Source organism: Ascaphus truei, chromosome 5, assembly GCF_040206685.1.
Source record: "Ascaphus truei isolate aAscTru1 chromosome 5, aAscTru1.hap1, whole genome shotgun sequence".
NCBI classification, from domain to species: domain Eukaryota; kingdom Metazoa; phylum Chordata; class Amphibia; order Anura; family Ascaphidae; genus Ascaphus; species Ascaphus truei.
Window position 1 is genome coordinate 4,187,544 of NC_134487.1, and position 19,529 is coordinate 4,207,072.

The 19,529-nt window shown below is 54.9% G+C and overlaps 1 protein-coding gene across 1 annotated transcript in view; it reads left to right on the top strand.

Moving 5' to 3' along the window:
* SBF1 (SET binding factor 1) overlaps positions 1 to 19,529 on the top strand; it is a 332,728-nt gene that overhangs the window by 258,808 nt on the left and 54,391 nt on the right. Inside the window, 1 exon segment of the mRNA XM_075598895.1 lies at positions 17,187 to 17,368. Within this exon segment, the coding sequence (XP_075455010.1) occupies positions 17,187 to 17,368 (182 nt within the window).

The window sequence follows — 19,529 nt, forward strand, 5'->3', positions numbered from 1 at the left end:
TTGTGGGGTCTGTGCGTGTGCTATCTGATAGGTGTGGGGTCTGTGCGTGTGTTATCTGATAGGTGTGGGGGTCTGCGTGTGTTATCTGATAGGTGTGGGGTCTGTGCGTGTGTTATCTGATAGGTGGGGGTCTGTGCGTGTGCTATCTGATAGGTGTGGGGTCTGTGTGTGCTATCTGATAGGTGTGGGGTCTGTGCGTGTGTTATCCAATAGGTGGGGGTCTGTGCGTGTGTTATCTGATAGGTGTGGGGGTCTCTGCGTGTGCTATCTGATAGGTGTGGGGGTCTGTGCGTGTGTTATCTGATAGGTGTGGGGTCTGTGCATGTGCTATCTGATAGGTGTGGGGTCTGTGCGTGTGCTATCTGATAGGTGTGGGGTCTGTGCGTGTGCTATCTGATAGGTGTGGGGTCTGTGCGTGTGCTATCTGATAGGTGTGGGGTCTGTGCGTGTGCTATCTGATAGGTGTGGGGTCTGTGCGTGTGCTATCTGATAGGTGTGGGGTCTGTGCGTGTGCTATCTGATAGGTGTGGGGTCTGTGCGTGTGTTATCTGATAGGTGTGGGGTCTGTGCGTGTGCTATCTGATAGGTGTGGGGGTCTGTGCTATCTGATAGGTGTGGGGGTCTGTGCGTGTGTTATCTGATAGGTGGGGGTCTGTGCGTGTGTTATCTGATAGGTGTGGGGGTCTGTGCGTGTGTTATCTGATAGATGTGGGGTCTGTGCATGTGCTATCTGATAGTTGTGGGGTCTGTGCGTGTGCTATCTTTTAGGTGTGGGGTCTGTGCGTGTGCTATCTGATAGGTGTGGGGTCTGTGCGTGTGTTATCTGATAGATGTGGGGTCTGTGCATGTGCTATCTGATAGTTGTGGGGTCTGTGCGTGTGCTATCTTTTAGGTGTGGGGTCTGTGCGTGTGTTATCTGATAGGAGTGGGGTCTGTGCGTGTGTTATCTGATAGGTGTGGGGGTCTGTGCGTGTGCTATCTGATAGGTGTGGGGGTCTGTGCTATCTGATAGGTGTGGGGTCTGTGCGTGTGCTATCTGATAGGTGTGGGGTCTGTGCGTGTGCTATCTGATAGGTGTGGGGTCTGTGCGTGTGCTATCTGATAGGTGTGGGGTCTGTGTGTGTCCTATCTGATAGGTGTGGGGGTCTGTGCGTTTGCTATCTGATAGGTGTGGGGGTCTCTGCGTGTGCTATCTGATAGGTGTGGGGTCTGTGCGTGTGTTATCTGATAGGTGGGGGTCTGTGCGTGTGTTATCTGATAGGTGTGGTGTTTTGTGCGTGTGCTATCTGATAGGTGTGGGGTCTTGGCGTGTGTTATCTGATATTTGTGGGGTCTGTGCGTGTGCTATCTGATAGGTGTGGGGTCTGTGCGTGTGTTATCTGATAGGTGTGGGGTCTGTGCGTGTGTTATCTGATAGGTGTGGGGTCTGTGCGTGTGTTATCTGATAGGTGTGGGGTCTGTGCGTGTGTTATCTGATCGGTGGGGGTCTGAGTGTGTTATCTGATAGGTGTGGGGGTCTCTGCGTGTGTTATCTGATAGGTGTGGGGTCTGTGTGTGTGTTATCTGATAGGTGTGGGGGTCTGTGTGTGTGTGTTATCTGATAGGTGGGGGTCTGTGTGTGTGTTATCTGATAGGTGGGGGTCTGTGCGTGTGTTATCTGATAGGTGTGGGGTCTCTGCGTGTGTTATCTGATAGGTGTGGGGTCTGTGTGTGTGTTATCTGATAGGTGTGGGGGTCTGTGTGTGTGTTATCTGATAGGTGGGGGTCTGTGCGTGTGTTATCTGATAGGTGGGGGTCTGTGCGTGTGCTATCTGATAGGTGTGGGGTCTGTGCGTGTGTTATCTGATAGGTGGGGGTCTGTGCGTGTGTTATCTGATAGGTGTGGGGGTCTGTGCTATCTGATAGGTGTGGGGTCTGTGCGTGAGCTATCTGTTAGGTGGGGGTCTGTGCGTCTGTTATCTGATAAGTGGGGGGTCTGTGCGTGTGCTATCTGATAGGTGGGGGGTCTGTGCGTGTGTTATCTGATTGGTGGCGGTCTGTGCGTGTGCTATCTGATAGGTGTGGGGGTCTGTGCTATCTGATAGGTGTGGGGTCTGTGTGTTTGTTATCTGATAGGTGTGGGGTCTGTGCGTGTGTTATCTGATAGGTGTGGGGTCTGTGCGTGTGCTATCTGATAGGTGTGGGGGTCTGTGCGTGTGCTATCTGATAGGTGGGGGTCTGTGCGTGTGCTATCTGATAGGTGTGGGGTCTGTGCGTGTGCTATCTGATAGGTGTGGGGTCTGTGTGTGTCCTATCTGATAGGTGTGGGGGTCTGTGCGTTTGCTATCTGATAGGTGTGGGGGTCTCTGCGTGTGCTATCTGATAGGTGTGGGGTCTGTGCGTGTGTTATCTGATAGGTGTGGGGTCTGTGCGTGTGCTATCTGATAGGTGGGGGTCTGTGCGTGTGCTATCTGATAGGTGTGGTGGTTTGTGCGTGTGCTATCTGATAGGTGTGGGGTCTTGGCGTGTGTTATCTGATAGTTGTGGGGTCTGTGCGTGTGCTATCTGATAGGTGTGGGGTCTGTGTTATCTGATAGGTGTGGGGTCTGTGTGTGTGCTATCTGATAGGTGTGGGGTCTGTGCGTGTGCTATCTGATAGGTGTGGGGTCTGTGCGTGTGCTATCTGATAGGTGTGGGGTCTGTGCGTGTGTTATCTGATAGGTGTGGGGTCTGTGCTATCTGATAGTTGTGGGGTCTGTGCGTGTGCTATCTGATAGGTGTGGGGTCTGTGCGTGTGTTATCTGATAGATGTGGGGTCTGTGCGTGTGCTATCTGATAGGTGTGGGGTCTGTGCGTGTGTTATCTGATAGGTGTGTGGTCTGTGCGTGTGTTATCTGATAGGTGTGGGGTCTGTGCGTGTGTTATCTGATAGGTGTGGGTCTGTGCGTGTGCTATCTGATAGATGTGGGGTCTGTGCGTGTGTTATCTGATAGGTGTGGGGTCTGTGCGTGTGCTATCTGATAGGTGTGGGGTCTGTGCGTGTGTTATCTGATAGGTGTGGGTCTGTGCGTGTGCTATCTGATAGGTAGGGGTCTGTGCGTGTGCTATCTGATAGGTGTGGTGTCTGTGCGTGTGCTATCTGATAGGTAGGGGTCTGTGCGTGTGCTATCTGATAGTTGTGGGGTCTGTGCGTGTGCTATCTGATAGGTGTGGGGTCTGTGCGTGTGTTATCTGATAGGTGTGGTGGTCTGTGCGTGTGTTATCTGATAGGTGTTGGGTCTGTGCTATCTGATAGTTGTGGGGTCTGTGCGTGTGCTATCTGATAGGTGTGGGGTCTGTGCGTGTGTTATCTGATAGGTGTGGGGGTCTGCGTGTGTTATCTGATAGGTGTGGGGTCTGTGCGTGTGTTATCTGATAGGTGGGGGTCTGTGCGTGTGCTATCTGATAGGTGTGGGGTCTGTGTGTGCTATCTGATAGGTGTGGGGTCTGTGCGTGTGTTATCCAATAGGTGGGGGTCTGTGCGTGTGTTATCTGATAGGTGTGGGGGTCTCTGCGTGTGCTATCTGATAGGTGTGGGGGTCTGTGCGTGTGTTATCTGATAGGTGTGGGGGTCTGTGCATGTGCTATCTGATAGGTGTGGGGTCTGTGCGTGTGCTATCTGATAGGTGTGGGGTCTGTGCGTGTGCTATCTGATAGGTGTGGGGTCTGTGCGTGTGCTATCTGATAGGTGTGGGGTCTGTGCGTGTGCTATCTGATAGGTGTGGGGTCTGTGCGTGTGCTATCTGATAGGTGTGGGGTCTGTGCGTGTGCTATCTGATAGGTGTGGGGTCTGTGCGTGTGTTATCTGATAGGTGTGGGGTCTGTGCGTGTGCTATCTGATAGGTGTGGGGGTCTGTGCTATCTGATAGGTGTGGGGGTCTGTGCGTGTGTTATCTGATAGGTGGGGGTCTGTGCGTGTGTTATCTGATAGGTGTGGGGGTCTGTGCGTGTGTTATCTGATAGATGTGGGGTCTGTGCATGTGCTATCTGATAGTTGTGGGGTCTGTGCGTGTGCTATCTTTTAGGTGTGGGGTCTGTGCGTGTGCTATCTGATAGGTGTGGTTCTGTGCGTGTGTTATCTGATAGATGTGGGGTCTGTGCATGTGCTATCTGATAGTTGTGGGGTCTGTGCGTGTGCTATCTTTTAGGTGTGGGGTCTGTGCGTGTGTTATCTGATAGGAGTGGGGTCTGTGCGTGTGTTATCTGATAGGTGTGGGGGTCTGTGCGTGTGCTATCTGATAGGTGTGGGGGTCTGTGCTATCTGATAGGTGTGGGGTCTGTGCGTGTGCTATCTGATAGGTGTGGGGTCTGTGCGTGTGCTATCTGATAGGTGTGGGGTCTGTGCGTGTGCTATCTGATAGGACACACACAGACCCCACACCTATCTGATAGGTGTGGGGGTCTGTGCGTTTGCTATCTGATAGGTGTGGGGGTCTCTGCGTGTGCTATCTGATAGGTGTGGGGTCTGTGCGTGTGTTATCTGATAGGTGGGGGTCTGTGCGTGTGTTATCTGATAGGTGTGGTGGTTTGTGCGTGTGCTATCTGATAGGTGTGGGGTCTTGGCGTGTGTTATCTGATATTTGTGGGGTCTGTGCGTGTGCTATCTGATAGGTGTGGGGTCTGTGCGTGTGTTATCTGATAGGTGTGGGGTCTGTGCGTGTGTTATCTGATAGGTGTGGGGTCTGTGCGTGTGTTATCTGATAGGTGTGGGGTCTGTGCGTGTGTTATCTGATCGGTGGGGGTCTGAGTGTGTTATCTGATAGGTGTGGGGGTCTCTGCGTGTGTTATCTGATAGGTGTGGGGTCTGTGTGTGTGTTATCTGATAGGTGTGGGGGTCTGTGTGTGTGTGTTATCTGATAGGTGGGGGTCTGTGTGTGTGTTATCTGATAGGTGGGGGTCTGTGCGTGTGTTATCTGATAGGTGTGGGGTCTCTGCGTGTGTTATCTGATAGGTGTGGGGTCTGTGTGTGTGTTATCTGATAGGTGTGGGGGTCTGTGTGTGTGTTATCTGATAGGTGGGGGTCTGTGCGTGTGTTATCTGATAGGTGGGGGTCTGTGCGTGTGCTATCTGATAGGTGTGGGGTCTGTGCGTGTGTTATCTGATAGGTGGGGGTCTGTGCGTGTGTTATCTGATAGGTGTGGGGGTCTGTGCTATCTGATAGGTGTGGGGTCTGTGCGTGAGCTATCTGTTAGGTGGGGGTCTGTGCGTCTGTTATCTGATAAGTGGGGGGTCTGTGCGTGTGTTATCTGATTGGTGGGGGTCTGTGCGTGTGCTATCTGATAGGTGGGGGGTCTGTGCGTGTGTTATCTGATTGGTGGGGGTCTGTGCGTGTGCTATCTGATAGGTGTGGGGGTCTGTGCTATCTGATAGGTGTGGGGTCTGTGTGTTTGTTATCTGATAGGTGTGGGGTCTGTGCGTGTGTTATCTGATAGGTGTGGGGTCTGTGCGTGTGCTATCTGATAGGTGTGGGGGTCTGTGCGTGTGCTATCTGATAGGTGGGGGTCTGTGCGTGTGCTATCTGATAGGTGTGGGGTCTGTGCGTGTGCTATCTGATAGGTGTGGGGTCTGTGTGTGTCCTATCTGATAGGTGTGGGGGTCTGTGCGTTTGCTATCTGATAGGTGTGGGGGTCTCTGCGTGTGCTATCTGATAGGTGTGGGGTCTGTGCGTGTGTTATCTGATAGGTGGGGGTCTGTGCGTGTGTTATCTGATAGGTGTGGTGGTTTGTGCGTGTGCTATCTGATAGGTGTGGGGTCTTGGCGTGTGTTATCTGATATTTGTGGGGTCTGTGCGTGTGCTATCTGATAGGTGTGGGGTCTGTGCGTGTGTTATCTGATAGGTGTGGGGTCTGTGCGTGTGTTATCTGATAGGTGTGGGGTCTGTGCGTGTGTTATCTGATAGGTGTGGGGTCTGTGCGTGTGTTATCTGATCGGTGGGGGTCTGAGTGTGTTATCTGATAGGTGTGGGGGTCTCTGCGTGTGTTATCTGATAGGTGTGGGGTCTGTGTGTGTGTTATCTGATAGGTGTGGGGGTCTGTGTGTGTGTGTTATCTGATAGGTGGGGGTCTGTGTGTGTGTTATCTGATAGGTGGGGGTCTGTGCGTGTGTTATCTGATAGGTGTGGGGTCTCTGCGTGTGTTATCTGATAGGTGTGGGGTCTGTGTGTGTGTTATCTGATAGGTGTGGGGGTCTGTGTGTGTGTTATCTGATAGGTGGGGGTCTGTGCGTGTGTTATCTGATAGGTGGGGGTCTGTGCGTGTGCTATCTGATAGGTGTGGGGTCTGTGCGTGTGTTATCTGATAGGTGGGGGTCTGTGCGTGTGTTATCTGATAGGTGTGGGGGTCTGTGCTATCTGATAGGTGTGGGGTCTGTGCGTGAGCTATCTGTTAGGTGGGGGTCTGTGCGTCTGTTATCTGATAAGTGGGGGGTCTGTGCGTGTGTTATCTGATTGGTGGGGGTCTGTGCGTGTGCTATCTGATAGGTGGGGGGTCTGTGCGTGTGTTATCTGATTGGTGGGGGTCTGTGCGTGTGCTATCTGATAGGTGTGGGGGTCTGTGCTATCTGATAGGTGTGGGGTCTGTGTGTTTGTTATCTGATAGGTGTGGGGTCTGTGCGTGTGTTATCTGATAGGTGTGGGGTCTGTGCGTGTGCTATCTGATAGGTGTGGGGGTCTGTGCGTGTGCTATCTGATAGGTGGGGGTCTGTGCGTGTGCTATCTGATAGGTGTGGGGTCTGTGCGTGTGCTTTCTGATAGGTGTGGGGTCTGTGTGTGTCCTATCTGATAGGTGTGGGGGTCTGTGCGTTTGCTATCTGATAGGTGTGGGGGTCTCTGCGTGTGCTATCTGATAGGTGTGGGGTCTGTGCGTGTGTTATCTGATAGGTGTGGGGTCTGTGCGTGTGCTATCTGATAGGTGGGGGTCTGTGCGTGTGCTATCTGATAGGTGTGGTGGTTTGTGCGTGTGCTATCTGATAGGTGTGGGGTCTTGGCGTGTGTTATCTGATAGTTGTGGGGTCTGTGCGTGTGCTATCTGATAGGTGTGGGGTCTGTGTTATCTGATAGGTGTGGGGTCTGTGTGTGTGCTATCTGATAGGTGTGGGGTCTGTGCGTGTGCTATCTGATAGGTGTGGGGTCTGTGCGTGTGCTATCTGATAGGTGTGGGGTCTGTGCGTGTGTTATCTGATAGGTGTGGGGTCTGTGCTATCTGATAGTTGTGGGGTCTGTGCGTGTGCTATCTGATAGGTGTGGGGTCTGTGCGTGTGTTATCTGATAGATGTGGGGTCTGTGCGTGTGCTATCTGATAGGTGTGGGGTCTGTGCGTGTGTTATCTGATAGGTGTGTGGTCTGTGCGTGTGTTATCTGATAGGTGTGGGGTCTGTGCGTGTGTTATCTGATGGGTGTGGGTCTGTGCGTGTGCTATCTGATAGGTAGGGGTCTGTGCGTGTGCTATCTGATAGGTGTGGTGTCTGTGCGTGTGCTATCTGATAGGTAGGGGTCTGTGCGTGTGCTATCTGATAGTTGTGGGGTCTGTGCGTGTGCTATCTGATAGGTGTGGGGTCTGTGCGTGTGTTATCTGATAGGTGTGGTGGTCTGTGCGTGTGTTATCTGATAGGTGTGGGGTCTGTGCTATCTGATAGTTGTGGGGTCTGTGCGTGTGCTATCTGATAGGTGTGGGGTCTGTGCGTGTGTTATCTGATAGGTGTGGGGGTCTGCGTGTGTTATCTGATAGGTGTGGGGTCTGTGCGTGTGTTATCTGATAGGTGGGGGTCTGTGCGTGTGCTATCTGATAGGTGTGGGGTCTGTGCGTGTGTTATCTGATAGGTGTGGGGGTCTGCGTGTGTTATCTGATAGGTGTGGGGTCTGTGCGTGTGTTATCTGATAGGTGGGGGTCTGTGCGTGTGTTATCTGATAGGTGTGGGGTCTGTGCGTGTGTTATCCAATAGGTGGGGGTCTGTGCGTGTGTTATCTGATAGGTGTGGGGGTCTCTGCGTGTGCTATCTGATAGGTGTGGGGGTCTGTGCGTGTGTTATCTGATAGGTGTGGGGTCTGTGCATGTGCTATCTGATAGGTGTGGGGTCTGTGCGTGTGCTATCTGATAGGTGTGGGGTCTGTGCGTGTGCTATCTGATAGGTGTGGGGTCTGTGCGTGTGCTATCTGATAGGTGTGGGGTCTGTGCGTGTGCTATCTGATAGGTGTGGGGTCTGTGCGTGTGCTATCTGATAGGTGTGGGGGTCTGTGCTATCTGATAGGTGTGGGGGTCTGTGCGTGTGTTATCTGATAGGTGGGGGTCTGTGCGTGTGTTATCTGATAGGTGTTGGGGTCTGTGTTATCTGATAGGTGTGGGGGTCTGTGCTATCTGATAGGTGTGGGGGTCTGTGCGTGTGTTATCTGATAGGTGGGGGTCTGTGCGTGTGCTATCTGATAGGTGTGGGGTCTGTGTGTGCTATCTGATAGGTGTGGGGTCTGTGCGTGTGTTATCCAATAGGTGGGGGTCTGTGCGTGTGTTATCTGATAGGTGTGGGGGTCTCTGCGTGTGCTATCTGATAGGTGTGGGGGTCTGTGCGTGTGTTATCTGATAGGTGTGGGGTCTGTGCATGTGCTATCTGATAGGTGTGGGGTCTGTGCGTGTGCTATCTGATAGGTGTGGGGTCTGTGCGTGTGCTATCTGATAGGTGTGGGGTCTGTGCGTGTGCTATCTGATAGGTGTGGGGTCTGTGCGTGTGCTATCTGATAGGTGTGGGGTCTGTGCGTGTGTTATCTGATAGGTGTGGGGTCTGTGCGTGTGCTATCTGATAGGTGTGGGGGTCTGTGCTATCTGATAGGTGTGGGGGTCTGTGCGTGTGTTATCTGATAGGTGGGGGTCTGTGCGTGTGTTATCTGATAGGTGTGGGGGTCTGTGTTTGTCACGGGGACGCGCTTAATAACACATTTATATTTTGTGGGTCCTGATTGAGCAGAACAGGTTGAGCAAAATAAACTGAGATTTATTCCCTTGATAGGCAAACACACGACAACTGCAGAATAAACTTAATAATTACACTCACGGGTAGAGAAACAGAGGATAATGTCCAGAAAGGTGCCAAAGCAGCAGAAGATTGTCCTTTAAAATGTAGTCCATTTGCAAATTGCCAAATACATAGCCCCAGTCCAATCCTTCTGTGAATGTGCAAAGTCCTTTCTGGTTCTCTGGGATTTGCTGGATACCCAGGGCTAACGAAATCCTGAAGCAGGGCAAGTTTCCTTGTTGCGATGTTTTTAACCCCTTGCGTTCTGGAATCGTAGCCGCTGTACTTAGGTCTTATCCACTTGAAGAAATCAGGTTACAGCAACAACACAGGAATGAGGGGTACAGGCCTTTTTAAGGATAAGGGCCTGTGGGGTTTACATTAGCCTCATCCCATTGGCAACGAATTATCTTGATCCTATCAGAACCTGCCATGTCACATGGGCAAATCCTACAGCCAGCTCAGGTAACTCTGAGCATGCTCAGTGAGCAGCTTGGTAGCACTGCTAAGTAAAAAGGGCCCACTCATTTCTGGGGACGCAATGTCTGAAGTTTGGGTCCCGAGGTGTGAAATATCCAGGAGGAGTAACAGGATCTGCTACTCAGAAACATCCTGATTAAGTGACCCTTTACGAATCTGGGGTCTTTCATCCCAACAGGGGGCTCCTGTATGCATAACATTTGGTCCTTACTGCCTTACAAAGGCAGGCAGACAAAAAAATAGCATCCTGCCTGTACATTTTAAAACAGGAACAGAAAGGCACTTCACTGCAGGTAGAGATTAGCCTGCAAAATGGGGACAGCCATGCATATAGAATTAACCCCTTCATCCCCAACGCGAAATAGGGGTAACCAGCTGAGCCCACTGCCTTTATTAATGCGCTGATTACCCCCATTTTCGCCACAGTGTTATCTGATAGGTGTGGGGGTCTGTGCTATCTGATTGGTGTGGGGGTCTGTGCGTGTGCTATCTGATATGTGTGGGGTCTGTGCGTGTGTTATCTGATAGGTGTGGGGTCTGTGCGTGTGTTATCTGATAGGTGTGGGGGTCTGTGCGTGTGTTATCTGATAGGTGTGGGGTCTGTGCATGTGTTATCTGATAGGTGTGGGGTCTGTGCGTGTGTTATCTGATAGGTGTGGGGTCTGTGCATGTGCTATCTGATAGGTGTGGGGTCTGTGCGTGTGCTATCTGATAGGTGTGGGTCTGTGCGTGTGCTATCTGATAGCTGTGGGGGTCTGTGCTATCTGATAGGTGTGGGGTCTGTGCGTGTGTTATCTGATAGGTGGGGGTCTGTGCGTGTGTTATCTGATAGGCGGGGGTCTGTGCGTGTTTTATCTGATAGGCGGGGGTCTGTGCGTGTGTTATCTGATAGGTGTGGGGTCTGTGCGTGTGTTATCTGATAGTTGTGGGGTCTGTGCGTGTGTTATCTGATAGGTGGGGGTCTGTGCGTGTGCTATCTAATAGTTGTGGGGTCTGTGCATGTGCTATCTGATAGGTGTGGTGTCTGTGTGTGTGCTATCTGATAGGTGTGGGGTCTGTGTGTGTCCTATCTGATAGGTGTGGGGTCTGTGCGTGTGCTATCTGATAGGTGTGGGGTCTGTGCGTGTGCTATCTGATAGGTGTGGGGTCTGTGCGTGTGTTATCTGATAGGTGTGTGGTCTGTGCGTGTGCTATCTGATAGGTGTGGGGTCTGTGCGTGTGCTATCTGATAGGTGTGGGGGTCTGTGCGTGTGCTATCTGATAGGTGTGGGGGTCTGTGCGTGTGTTATCTGATAGGTGTGGGGTCTGTGCATGTGCTATCTGATAGGAGTGGGGTCTGTGCGTGTGCTATCTGATAGGTAGGGGTCTGTGCGTGTGTTATCTGATAGGTGTGGGGTCTGTGCGTGTGCTATCTGATAGGTGTGGGGTCTGTGCGTGTGCTATCTGATAGGTGTGGGGTCTGTGCGTGTGTTATCTGATAGGAGTGGGGTCTGTGCGTGTGTTATCTGATAGGTGTGGGGTCTGTGCGTGTGTTATCTGATAGGTGTGGGGGTCTGCGTGTGTTATCTGATAGGTGTGGGGTCTGTGCGTGTGTTATCTGATAGGTGTGGGGTCTGTGCGTGTGCTATCTGATAGGTGTGGGGTCTGTGCGTGTGTTATCTGATAGGAGTGGGGTCTGTGCGTGTGCTATCTGATAGGTGTGGGGTCTGTGCGTGTGTTATCTGATAGGAGTGGGGTCTGTGCGTGTGTTATCTGATAGGTGTGGGGTCTGTGCGTGTGCTATCTGATAGGTGGGGGTCTGTGCGTGTGCTATCTGATAGGTGTGGGGTCTGTGCGTGTGTTATCTGATAGGTGTGGGGTCTGTGCGTGTGCTATCTGATAGGTGTGGGGTCTGTGCGTGTGTTATCTGATAGGTGTGGGGTCTGTGCGTGTGTTATCTGATAAGAGTGGGGTCTGTGCGTGTGCTATCTGATAGGTATGAGATCTGTGCGTGTGTTATCTGATAGGTGGGGGTCTGTGCGTGTGTTATCTGATAGGTGTGGGGTCTGTGCGTGTGTTATCTGATAGGAGTGGGGTCTGTGCGTGTGCTATCTGATAGGTATGAGATCTGTGCGTGTGTTATCTGATAGGTGGGGGTCTGTGCGTGTGTTATCTGATAGGTGTGGGGTCTGTGCGTGTGCTATCTGATAGGTGGGGGTCTGTGCGTGTGTTATCTGATAGGTGTGGGGTCTGTGCGTGTGCTATCTGATAGGTGGGGGTCTGTGCGTGTGTTATCTGATAGGTGGGGGTCTGTGCGTGTGCTATCTGATAGGTGTGGGGTCTGTGCGTGTGTTATCTGATAGGTATGAGATCTGTGCGTGTGTTATCTGATAGGTGTGGGGTCTGTGCGTGTGCTATCTGATAGGTGTGGGGTCTGCGTGTGTTATCTGATAGGAGTGGGGTCTGTGCGTGTGTTATCTGATAGGTAGGGGTCTGTGCGTGTGCTATCTGATAGGTGTGGTGTCTGTGCGTGTGCTATCTGATAGGTAGGGGTCTGTGCGTGTGCTAACTGATAGTTGTGGGGTCTGTGCGTGTGTTATCTGATAGGTGTGGGGTCTGTGCGTGTGCTATCTGATAGGTGTGGGGTCTGTGCGTGTGCTATCTGATAGGTGGGGGTCTGTGCGTGTGCTATCTGATAGGTGGGGGTCTGTGCGTGTGCTATCTGATAGGTGGGGGTCTGTGCTATCTGATAGGTGTGGGGTCTGTGCGTGTGTTATCTGATAGGAGTGGGGTCTGTGCGTGTGCTATCTGATAGGTAGGGGTCTGTGCGTGTGCTATCTGATAGGTGTGGGGGTCTGTGCTATCTGATAGGTGTGGGGTCTGTGCTATCTGATAGGTGTGGGGTCTGTGCTATCTGATAGGTGTGGGGTCTGTGCTATCTGATAGGTGTGGGGTCTGTGCTATCTGATAGGTGTGGGGTCTGTGCGTGTGTTATCTGATAGGTAGGGGTCTGTGCGTGTGCTATCTGATAGGTGTGGGGTCTGTGCGTGTGCTATCTGATAGGTGTGGGGGTCTGTGCGTGTGCTATCTGATATGTGTGGGGTCTGTGCGTGTGTTATCTGATAGGTAGGGGTCTGTGCGTGTGTCATCTGATAGGTGTGGGGTCTGTGCTATCTGATAGGTGTGGGGTCTGTGCGTGTGTTATCTGATAGGTGTGGGGTCTGTGCGTGTGTTATCTGATAGGTGTGGGGGTCTGTGCGTGTGTTATCTGATAGGTGTGGGGTCTGTGCATGTGTTATCTGATAGGTGTGGGGTCTGTGCGTGTTTTATCTGATAGGTGTGGGGTCTGTGCATGTGCTATCTGATAGGTGTGGGTCTGTGCGTGTGCTATCTGATAGGTGTGGGGGTCTGTGCTATCTGATAGGTGTGGGGTCTGTGCGTGTGTTATCTGATAGGTGTGGGGGTCTGTGCTATCTGATAGGTGGGGGTCTGTGCGTGTGTTATCTGATAGGCGGGGGTCTGTGCGTGTGCTATCTGATAGGTGTGGGGGTCTGTGCGTGTGCTATCTGATAGGTGTGGGGTCTGTGTGTGTTATCTGATAGGTGTGGGGTCTGTGCGTGTAATCTGATAGGTGTGGGGTCTGTGCGTGTGCTATCTGATAGGTGTGGGGGTCTGTGCGTGTGCTATCTGATAGGTGTGGGGGTCTGTGCGTGTGTTATCTGATAGGTGTGGGGTCTGTGTGTGCTATCTGATAGGTGTGGTGGTCTGTGCATGTGTTATCTGATAGGTGTGGGGGGTGTGGGTATATAGTAAGTGTGGGGATACAGTAGGTGTGGTGAGACAATAGGTGTGGGGGGTGTGGGGATACAGTAGGTGTGGGGATAGGTGTTGGGGGTGAGGGGTGTTATCTGATAGGTGTGGGGGGGGTGGGTATACAGTAGGTGTGGGGATAGGTGTTGGGGGTGAGGGGTGTTATCTGATAGGTGTGGGGGGGGTGGGTATACAGTAGGTGTGGGGATAGGTGTTGGGGGTGAGGGGTGTTATCTGATAGGTGTGGGGGGGGTGGGTATACAGTAGGTGTGGTGATACAATAGGTGTGGGGGGTGTGGGGATACAGTAGGTGTGGGGATAGGTGTTGGGGGTGAGGGGTGTTATCTGATAGGTGTGGGGGTGTTATCTGATAGGTGTGGGGGGGAGGGGAGTGGGGGTCGGCGTGCCCCCATGTAATAGGTTTGAGGCCTCACATTAGTGTCTCTTCTACCCACATTTCACCCTCTGACCCTGTTGCCCCTCTTTCCCTGCCCCAGGTCACTCAGTTAGGGGTATTAAGCACCCAGCAGTGCGACGGGGCTATTCAGATCGAGGTCAGTGTTCCCACTGCTAACACAGCCTCCTCTGCTGCCCTGGGGCAATAACTTAATAATGGCCTCCCACCCCAGGGCAATAACAACAAAATATTCCCTCCCCCCCACCACCACAGGGCAATAACAGCAAAATATTCCCTTCCCCCCCCCCCCCCCCCCCCCACCACCCCAGGGCAATAACAGCAAAATATTCCCTCCCCCCCCCCCCCACCACCCCAGGGCAATAACAACAAAATATTCCCTCCCCCCCACCACCCCAGGGCAATAACAGCAAAATATTCCCTCCCCCCCCCCCCCCCCCCCCCACCACCCCAGGGCAATAACAGCAAAATATTCCCTTCCTCCACCCCGTTTAATAACGCTGCTCAGGACAAAAGCACAGAAATAACCACCTCCCTCGGGTAATCACACTGCTAATTACCCACTCCCTTTCTCAGGGCAATAACAAGACCAACATTTCACCCAGGTTTAACATGAACTGTCCCACTCCCTCCTCCTGCAGCGCCTCCCTCCCCCTGCGCCCTGCTCTCCCGCAGTGCCTCCCCTGCACCCTGCTCTCCCGCAGTGCCTCCCCCCGCACCCTGCTCTCCTCCCAAAGCGCCTCCCTCCCCCGCACCCTACTCTCCTCCCACAGCGCCTCCCTCCCCCTGCGCCCTGCTCTCCTCCCGCAGTGCCTCCCCCCGCACCCTGCTCTCCTCGCGCAGTGCCTCCCCCCGCACCCTGCTCTCCCACAGCGCCTCCCTCCCCCTGCGCCCTGCTCTCCCGCAGTGCCTCCCCCCGCACCCTGCTCTCCTCCCGCAGCGCCTCCCTCCCCCGCACCCTACTCTCCTCCCACAGCGCCTCCCTCCCCCTGCGCCCTGCTCTCCTCCTGCAGTGCCTCCCCCCACACCCTGCTCTCCTCCCGCAGCGCCTCCCTCCCCCGCACCCTGCTCTCCCGCAGCGCCTCCCCCATGCCCTGCTCTCCTCCCACAGCGCCTCCGTCCCCCGCACCCTACTCTCCTCCCGCAGCGCCTCCCTCCCCCACACCCTTCTCTCCTTCCGCAGCGCCTCCCTCCCCACACCCTACTCTCCTCCCGCAGCGCCTCCCCCATGCCCTGCTCTCCTCCCGCAGCGCCTCCCTCCCCCTGCGCCCTGCTCTCCTCCCGCAGTGCCTCCCCCCGCACCCTGCTCTCCTCGCGCAGTGCCTCCCCCCGCACCCTGCTCTCCACAGCGCCTCCCTCCCCCTGCGCCCTGCTCTCCCGCAGTGCCTCCCCCCGCACCCTGCTCTCCTCCCGCAGCGCCTCCCTCCCCCGCACCCTACTCTCCTCCCACAGCGCCTCCCTCCCCCTGCGCCCTGCTCTCCTCCCGCAGTGCCTCCCCCCACACCCTGCTCTCCTCCCGCAGCGCCTCCCTCCCCCGCACCCTGCTCTCCCGCAGCGCCTCCCCCATGCCTGCTCTCCTCCCACAGCGCCTCCGTCCCCCGCACCCTACTCTCCTCCCGCAGCGCCTCCCTCCCCCACACCCTTCTCTCCTTCCGCAGCGCCTCCCTCCCCCACACCCTACTCTCCTCCCGCAGCGCCTCCCCCATGCCCTGCTCTCCTCCCGCAGCGCCTCCCTCCCCCTGCGCCCTACTCTCCTCCTCCAGTGCTGCCCCCGCACCCTGCTCTCCTCCCGCAGTGCCTCCCTTAGCACCCTGCTCTCCTCCCACAGTGCCTCCCCCCGCACCCTGCTCTCCTCCCGCAGTGCCTCCCCCCACACCCTGCTGTCCTCCCGCAGTGCCTCCCCCCGCACCCTGCTCTCCTCCGCAGTGCCTCCCCCCGCACCCTGCTGTCCTCCCGCAGTGCCTCCCCACGCACCCTGCTCTCCTCCTGCAGCGCCTCCCTCCCCCTGCGCCCTACTCTCCTCCCGCAGTGCCTCCCCCCGCACCCTGCTCTCCTCCCGCAGCGCCTCCCTCCCCCCGCACCCTACTCTCCTCCCGCAGTGCCTCCCCCGCACCCTACTCTCCTCCCGCAGTGCCTCCCCGCATCCTACTCTCCTCCCGCAGCGCCTCCCTCCCCCTGCGCCCTACTCTCCTCCCCCAGTGCCTCCCCCGCACCCTACTCTCCTCCCCCAGTGCCTCCCCGCACCCTACTCTCCTCCCGCAGTGCCTCCCTCCTCCTGCGCCCTGCTCTCCTCCCCCAGTGCCTCCCCCCGCACCCTACTCTCCTCCCACATCGCCTCCCTCCCCCTGCGCCCTACTCTCCTCCCCCAGTGCCTCCCCTCCCCCTGCGCCCTACTCTCCTCCCCAGTGCCTCCCTCCCCCTGCGCCCTACTCTCCTCCCCCAGTGCCTCCCCCCGCACCCTACTCTCCTCCCGCAGCGCCTCCCTCCCCCTGCGCCCTACTCTCCTCCCCCAGTGCCTCCCCCGCGCCCTACTCTCCTCCCCCAGTGCCTCCCCCCGCGCCCTACTCTCCTCCCGCAGCGCCTCCCCCCGCGCCCTACTCTCCTCCCCAGTGCCTCCCCCCCGCACTCTGCTCTCCTCCCGCAGTGCCTCCTCCCGCACCCTGCTCTCCCCCCGCAGTGCCTCCCCCCGCACCCTGCTCTCCCCCGCACCCTGCTCTCCTCCCGCAGTGCCTCCCCCCGCACCCTGCTCTCCTCCCGCAGCGCCTCCCTCCCCCTGCTCTCCTCCCGCAGTGCTCCCCCGCGCTCCCTGATCTCCAGCGCCGCCTCGCTCCCCGCGCCCTGCTCTCCTGCGCCGCTTTGCTTGCTACGTGCCCTGCTGCGTCGCTCGCTCCGCGTCCTCTCCCGCGCCGCCTTGTTTGCTCCCTGCTGCGCCGCGTCGCTCGCTTCCGCGCCCTGCTCTCCCGCGCCGCCTCGCTCGCTCCGCACCCTGTTCTCCCGCGCCACCTCGCTCGCTCCACGCACTGCTCTCCCGCGCTGCCTCGCTCGCTCCGCGCTCTGCTCTCCCGCGCCGCCTCGCTCGCTCCACGCACTGCTCTCCCGCGCTGCCTCGCTCGCTCCGCGCCCTGCTCTCCCGCGCTGCCTCGCTCGCTCCGCGCCCTGCTCTCCCCGCGCCGCCTCGCTCGCTCCGCGCCACCTTGCTCGCTCCACGCACTGCTCTCCCGCTCCGCGCCCATCTCTACTGCGGCGCCTCGCTCCTCCCCCCCCCCCCCCATGTGCTGCTTTCCTCCCTCCGCGCCCTTTTCCCCTCGTGCCCCACGCACCTGCAGTGCCTCGCCTCCCCTTTAGGCGCCCCACCTCATGTAGGGACACCTCGCTTCCCCTGCGCCCTGCTCCCTTGCAGCGACTTGCTCCCCCATTTCTCCTGCAGTGCCTTGTTCTCTCCCCTTCCCCCGCACATTATCACACACCTCTCCTACTCCCACAGGTAAGTGGGGCAGTATGCGGGGCACGGGGAGGCTCAGCGCCTACGCTGTGAGTGCGGATGTCGGCACACGGCTCGCCGGAAAAGAGCTTCTGACCCCCCATCAGAACGGGGGTCCCCTGGAGAGCTCCCTGACCCCCCGCAGGGCCGCACTGTACATCATCGGGGACAAGTCTCAGCTCAAGGTGAGTGGCATGCTGCTGGCTCCGGGATTGGCCGGCACTGCTGGCGTCTCGTTCATGTTCCTGCCCAGTCATTGGCCGGTGTGTGGCTGTGCTGTGATTGGCCAGTGTTAGACATGTATGTGTGCGGTCTTGTGATTAGCTGTTGTGTGCATCTCTGTTCTGTCCTGTGATTGGCCAATGCTTTGTATGATGTCAGCACAGTCACGCTGAGGTAGTTATAGGCTGACTCTCGCGCTCCTGACAGAAGCCAGAGACCCAGCTTTCAATGTAGAAGCAAAACAAGAAAAAACACAAAAGCGCACCAAGATGAGAGATAGATAATGTATTAGCAACAAATAATAAAATTAGTAACTTACATATAACATTTCTTTAATAATCCCCGATTCTGGTGTCTATCACAGGAGTAGGGCATCACATAGGAAGTATGAAGGGTAATCTCAGTTCTGAGAGATCAGACCCGCGCGCTGGGGCTGTCTCTGTTCACTCTCCTGTCCTCCACGTGTGGTAGCGTGGTGTAGAGTGTAGCACACATGTGCAGGAACCGGGGCCTTCATAGGTGTCCTTAGGATGCCTGTCCGTTTTTGATAGCATAGAAACGATCGGAAATAAGCAGGAACGGTACACTTGAGTGTGTACTGGTGGTGGGTAGTAAAACCGCCAGCCACAACAGTCGCGACGCGTTTCGTTTAACAAAGTAAACTTCTTCGCCTGAAGAAGTTTACTTTGTTAAACGAAACGCGTCGCGACTGTTGTGGCTGGCGGTTTTACTACCCACCACCAGTACACACTCAAGTGTACCGTTCCTGCTTATTTCCGATCGTTTCTATGCTATCAAAAACGGACAGGCATCCTAAGGACACCTATTGAAGGCCCCGGTTCCTGCACATGTGTGCTACACTCTGCACCACGCTACCACACGTGGAGGACAGGAGAGTGAACAGAGACAGCCCCAGCGCGCGGGTCTGATCTCTCAGAACTGAGATTACCCTTCATACTTCCTATGTGATGCCCTACTCCTGTGATAGACACCAGAATCGGGGATTATTAAAGAAATTTTATATGTAAGTTACTAATTTTATTATTTGTTGCTAATACATTATCTATCTCTTATCTTGGTGCGCTTTGTGTTTTTTCTTGTTTTGCTGATATTGGTATCACCATCGGGGTTCCGGTGGAGACCACATTTGGAGGTGGGGGAGACACCTCATAAACACAGAAGCAGCAAGAGAACTGAGAGGGACCAACACTCCAAGTTTAAAGAGCCAGAGCGCGGACTGAACTTTTTATTTCTTCAATGTAGAAGATTTAGAAATATATCTTTTTTTAGGTATTCTGGGTGCGCAGTAGGGGTGTCAGCCATCTTTTTTGTGGCTATTACAGTATTTCCTATGTGCTGAGCCAGCGGCGCACTGTAACCGCTGAGATGCAGTTTGTGTCGCGGAGGTACTATAGAGAGGACTTTATATACAGACTAATGCCACTCGCTCACCATTCACATCGTAGTATTAAGTCTGTCATGGTGCAAAGGGAATGTTTTCATTATATATCATATATGTTAATACAGTATTTTAACATTCATCTTTTGGCATGGGTAAGGTTTAGATACCCCGGATTTTACCATTTCCTACCTACCGATGCGATCACTGCGTGCAATAATAGGGGACCTTCTCTGGTCAGTACCTCTTTGTGACCTTCTCTGGTCAGTACCTCTTTGTGACCTTCTCTGGTCAGTACCTCTTTGTGACCTTCTCTGGTCAGTACCTCTTTGTGACCTTCTCTGGTCAGTACCTCTTTGTGACCTTCTCTGGTCAGTACCTCTTTGTGACCTTCTCTGGTCAGTACCTCTTTGTGACCTTCTCTGGTCAGTACCTCTTTGTGACCTTCTCTGGTCAGTACCTCTTTGTGACCTTCTCTGGTCAGTACCTCTTTGTGACCTTCTCTGGTCAATACCTCTTTGTGACCTTCTCTGGTCAGTACCTCTTTCTGACCTTCTCTGGTCAGTACCTCTTTGTGACCTTCTCTGGTCAGTACCTCTTTCTGACCTTCTCTGTATAACCAGAGAGAGGACGGCAGATTCGGCGGGCGAGCTAATCATTTCCAGACAATGACTTTTAATAAGGCACATAAATAAAATAAAGTACCGCCCCAAGCAAACCCCACG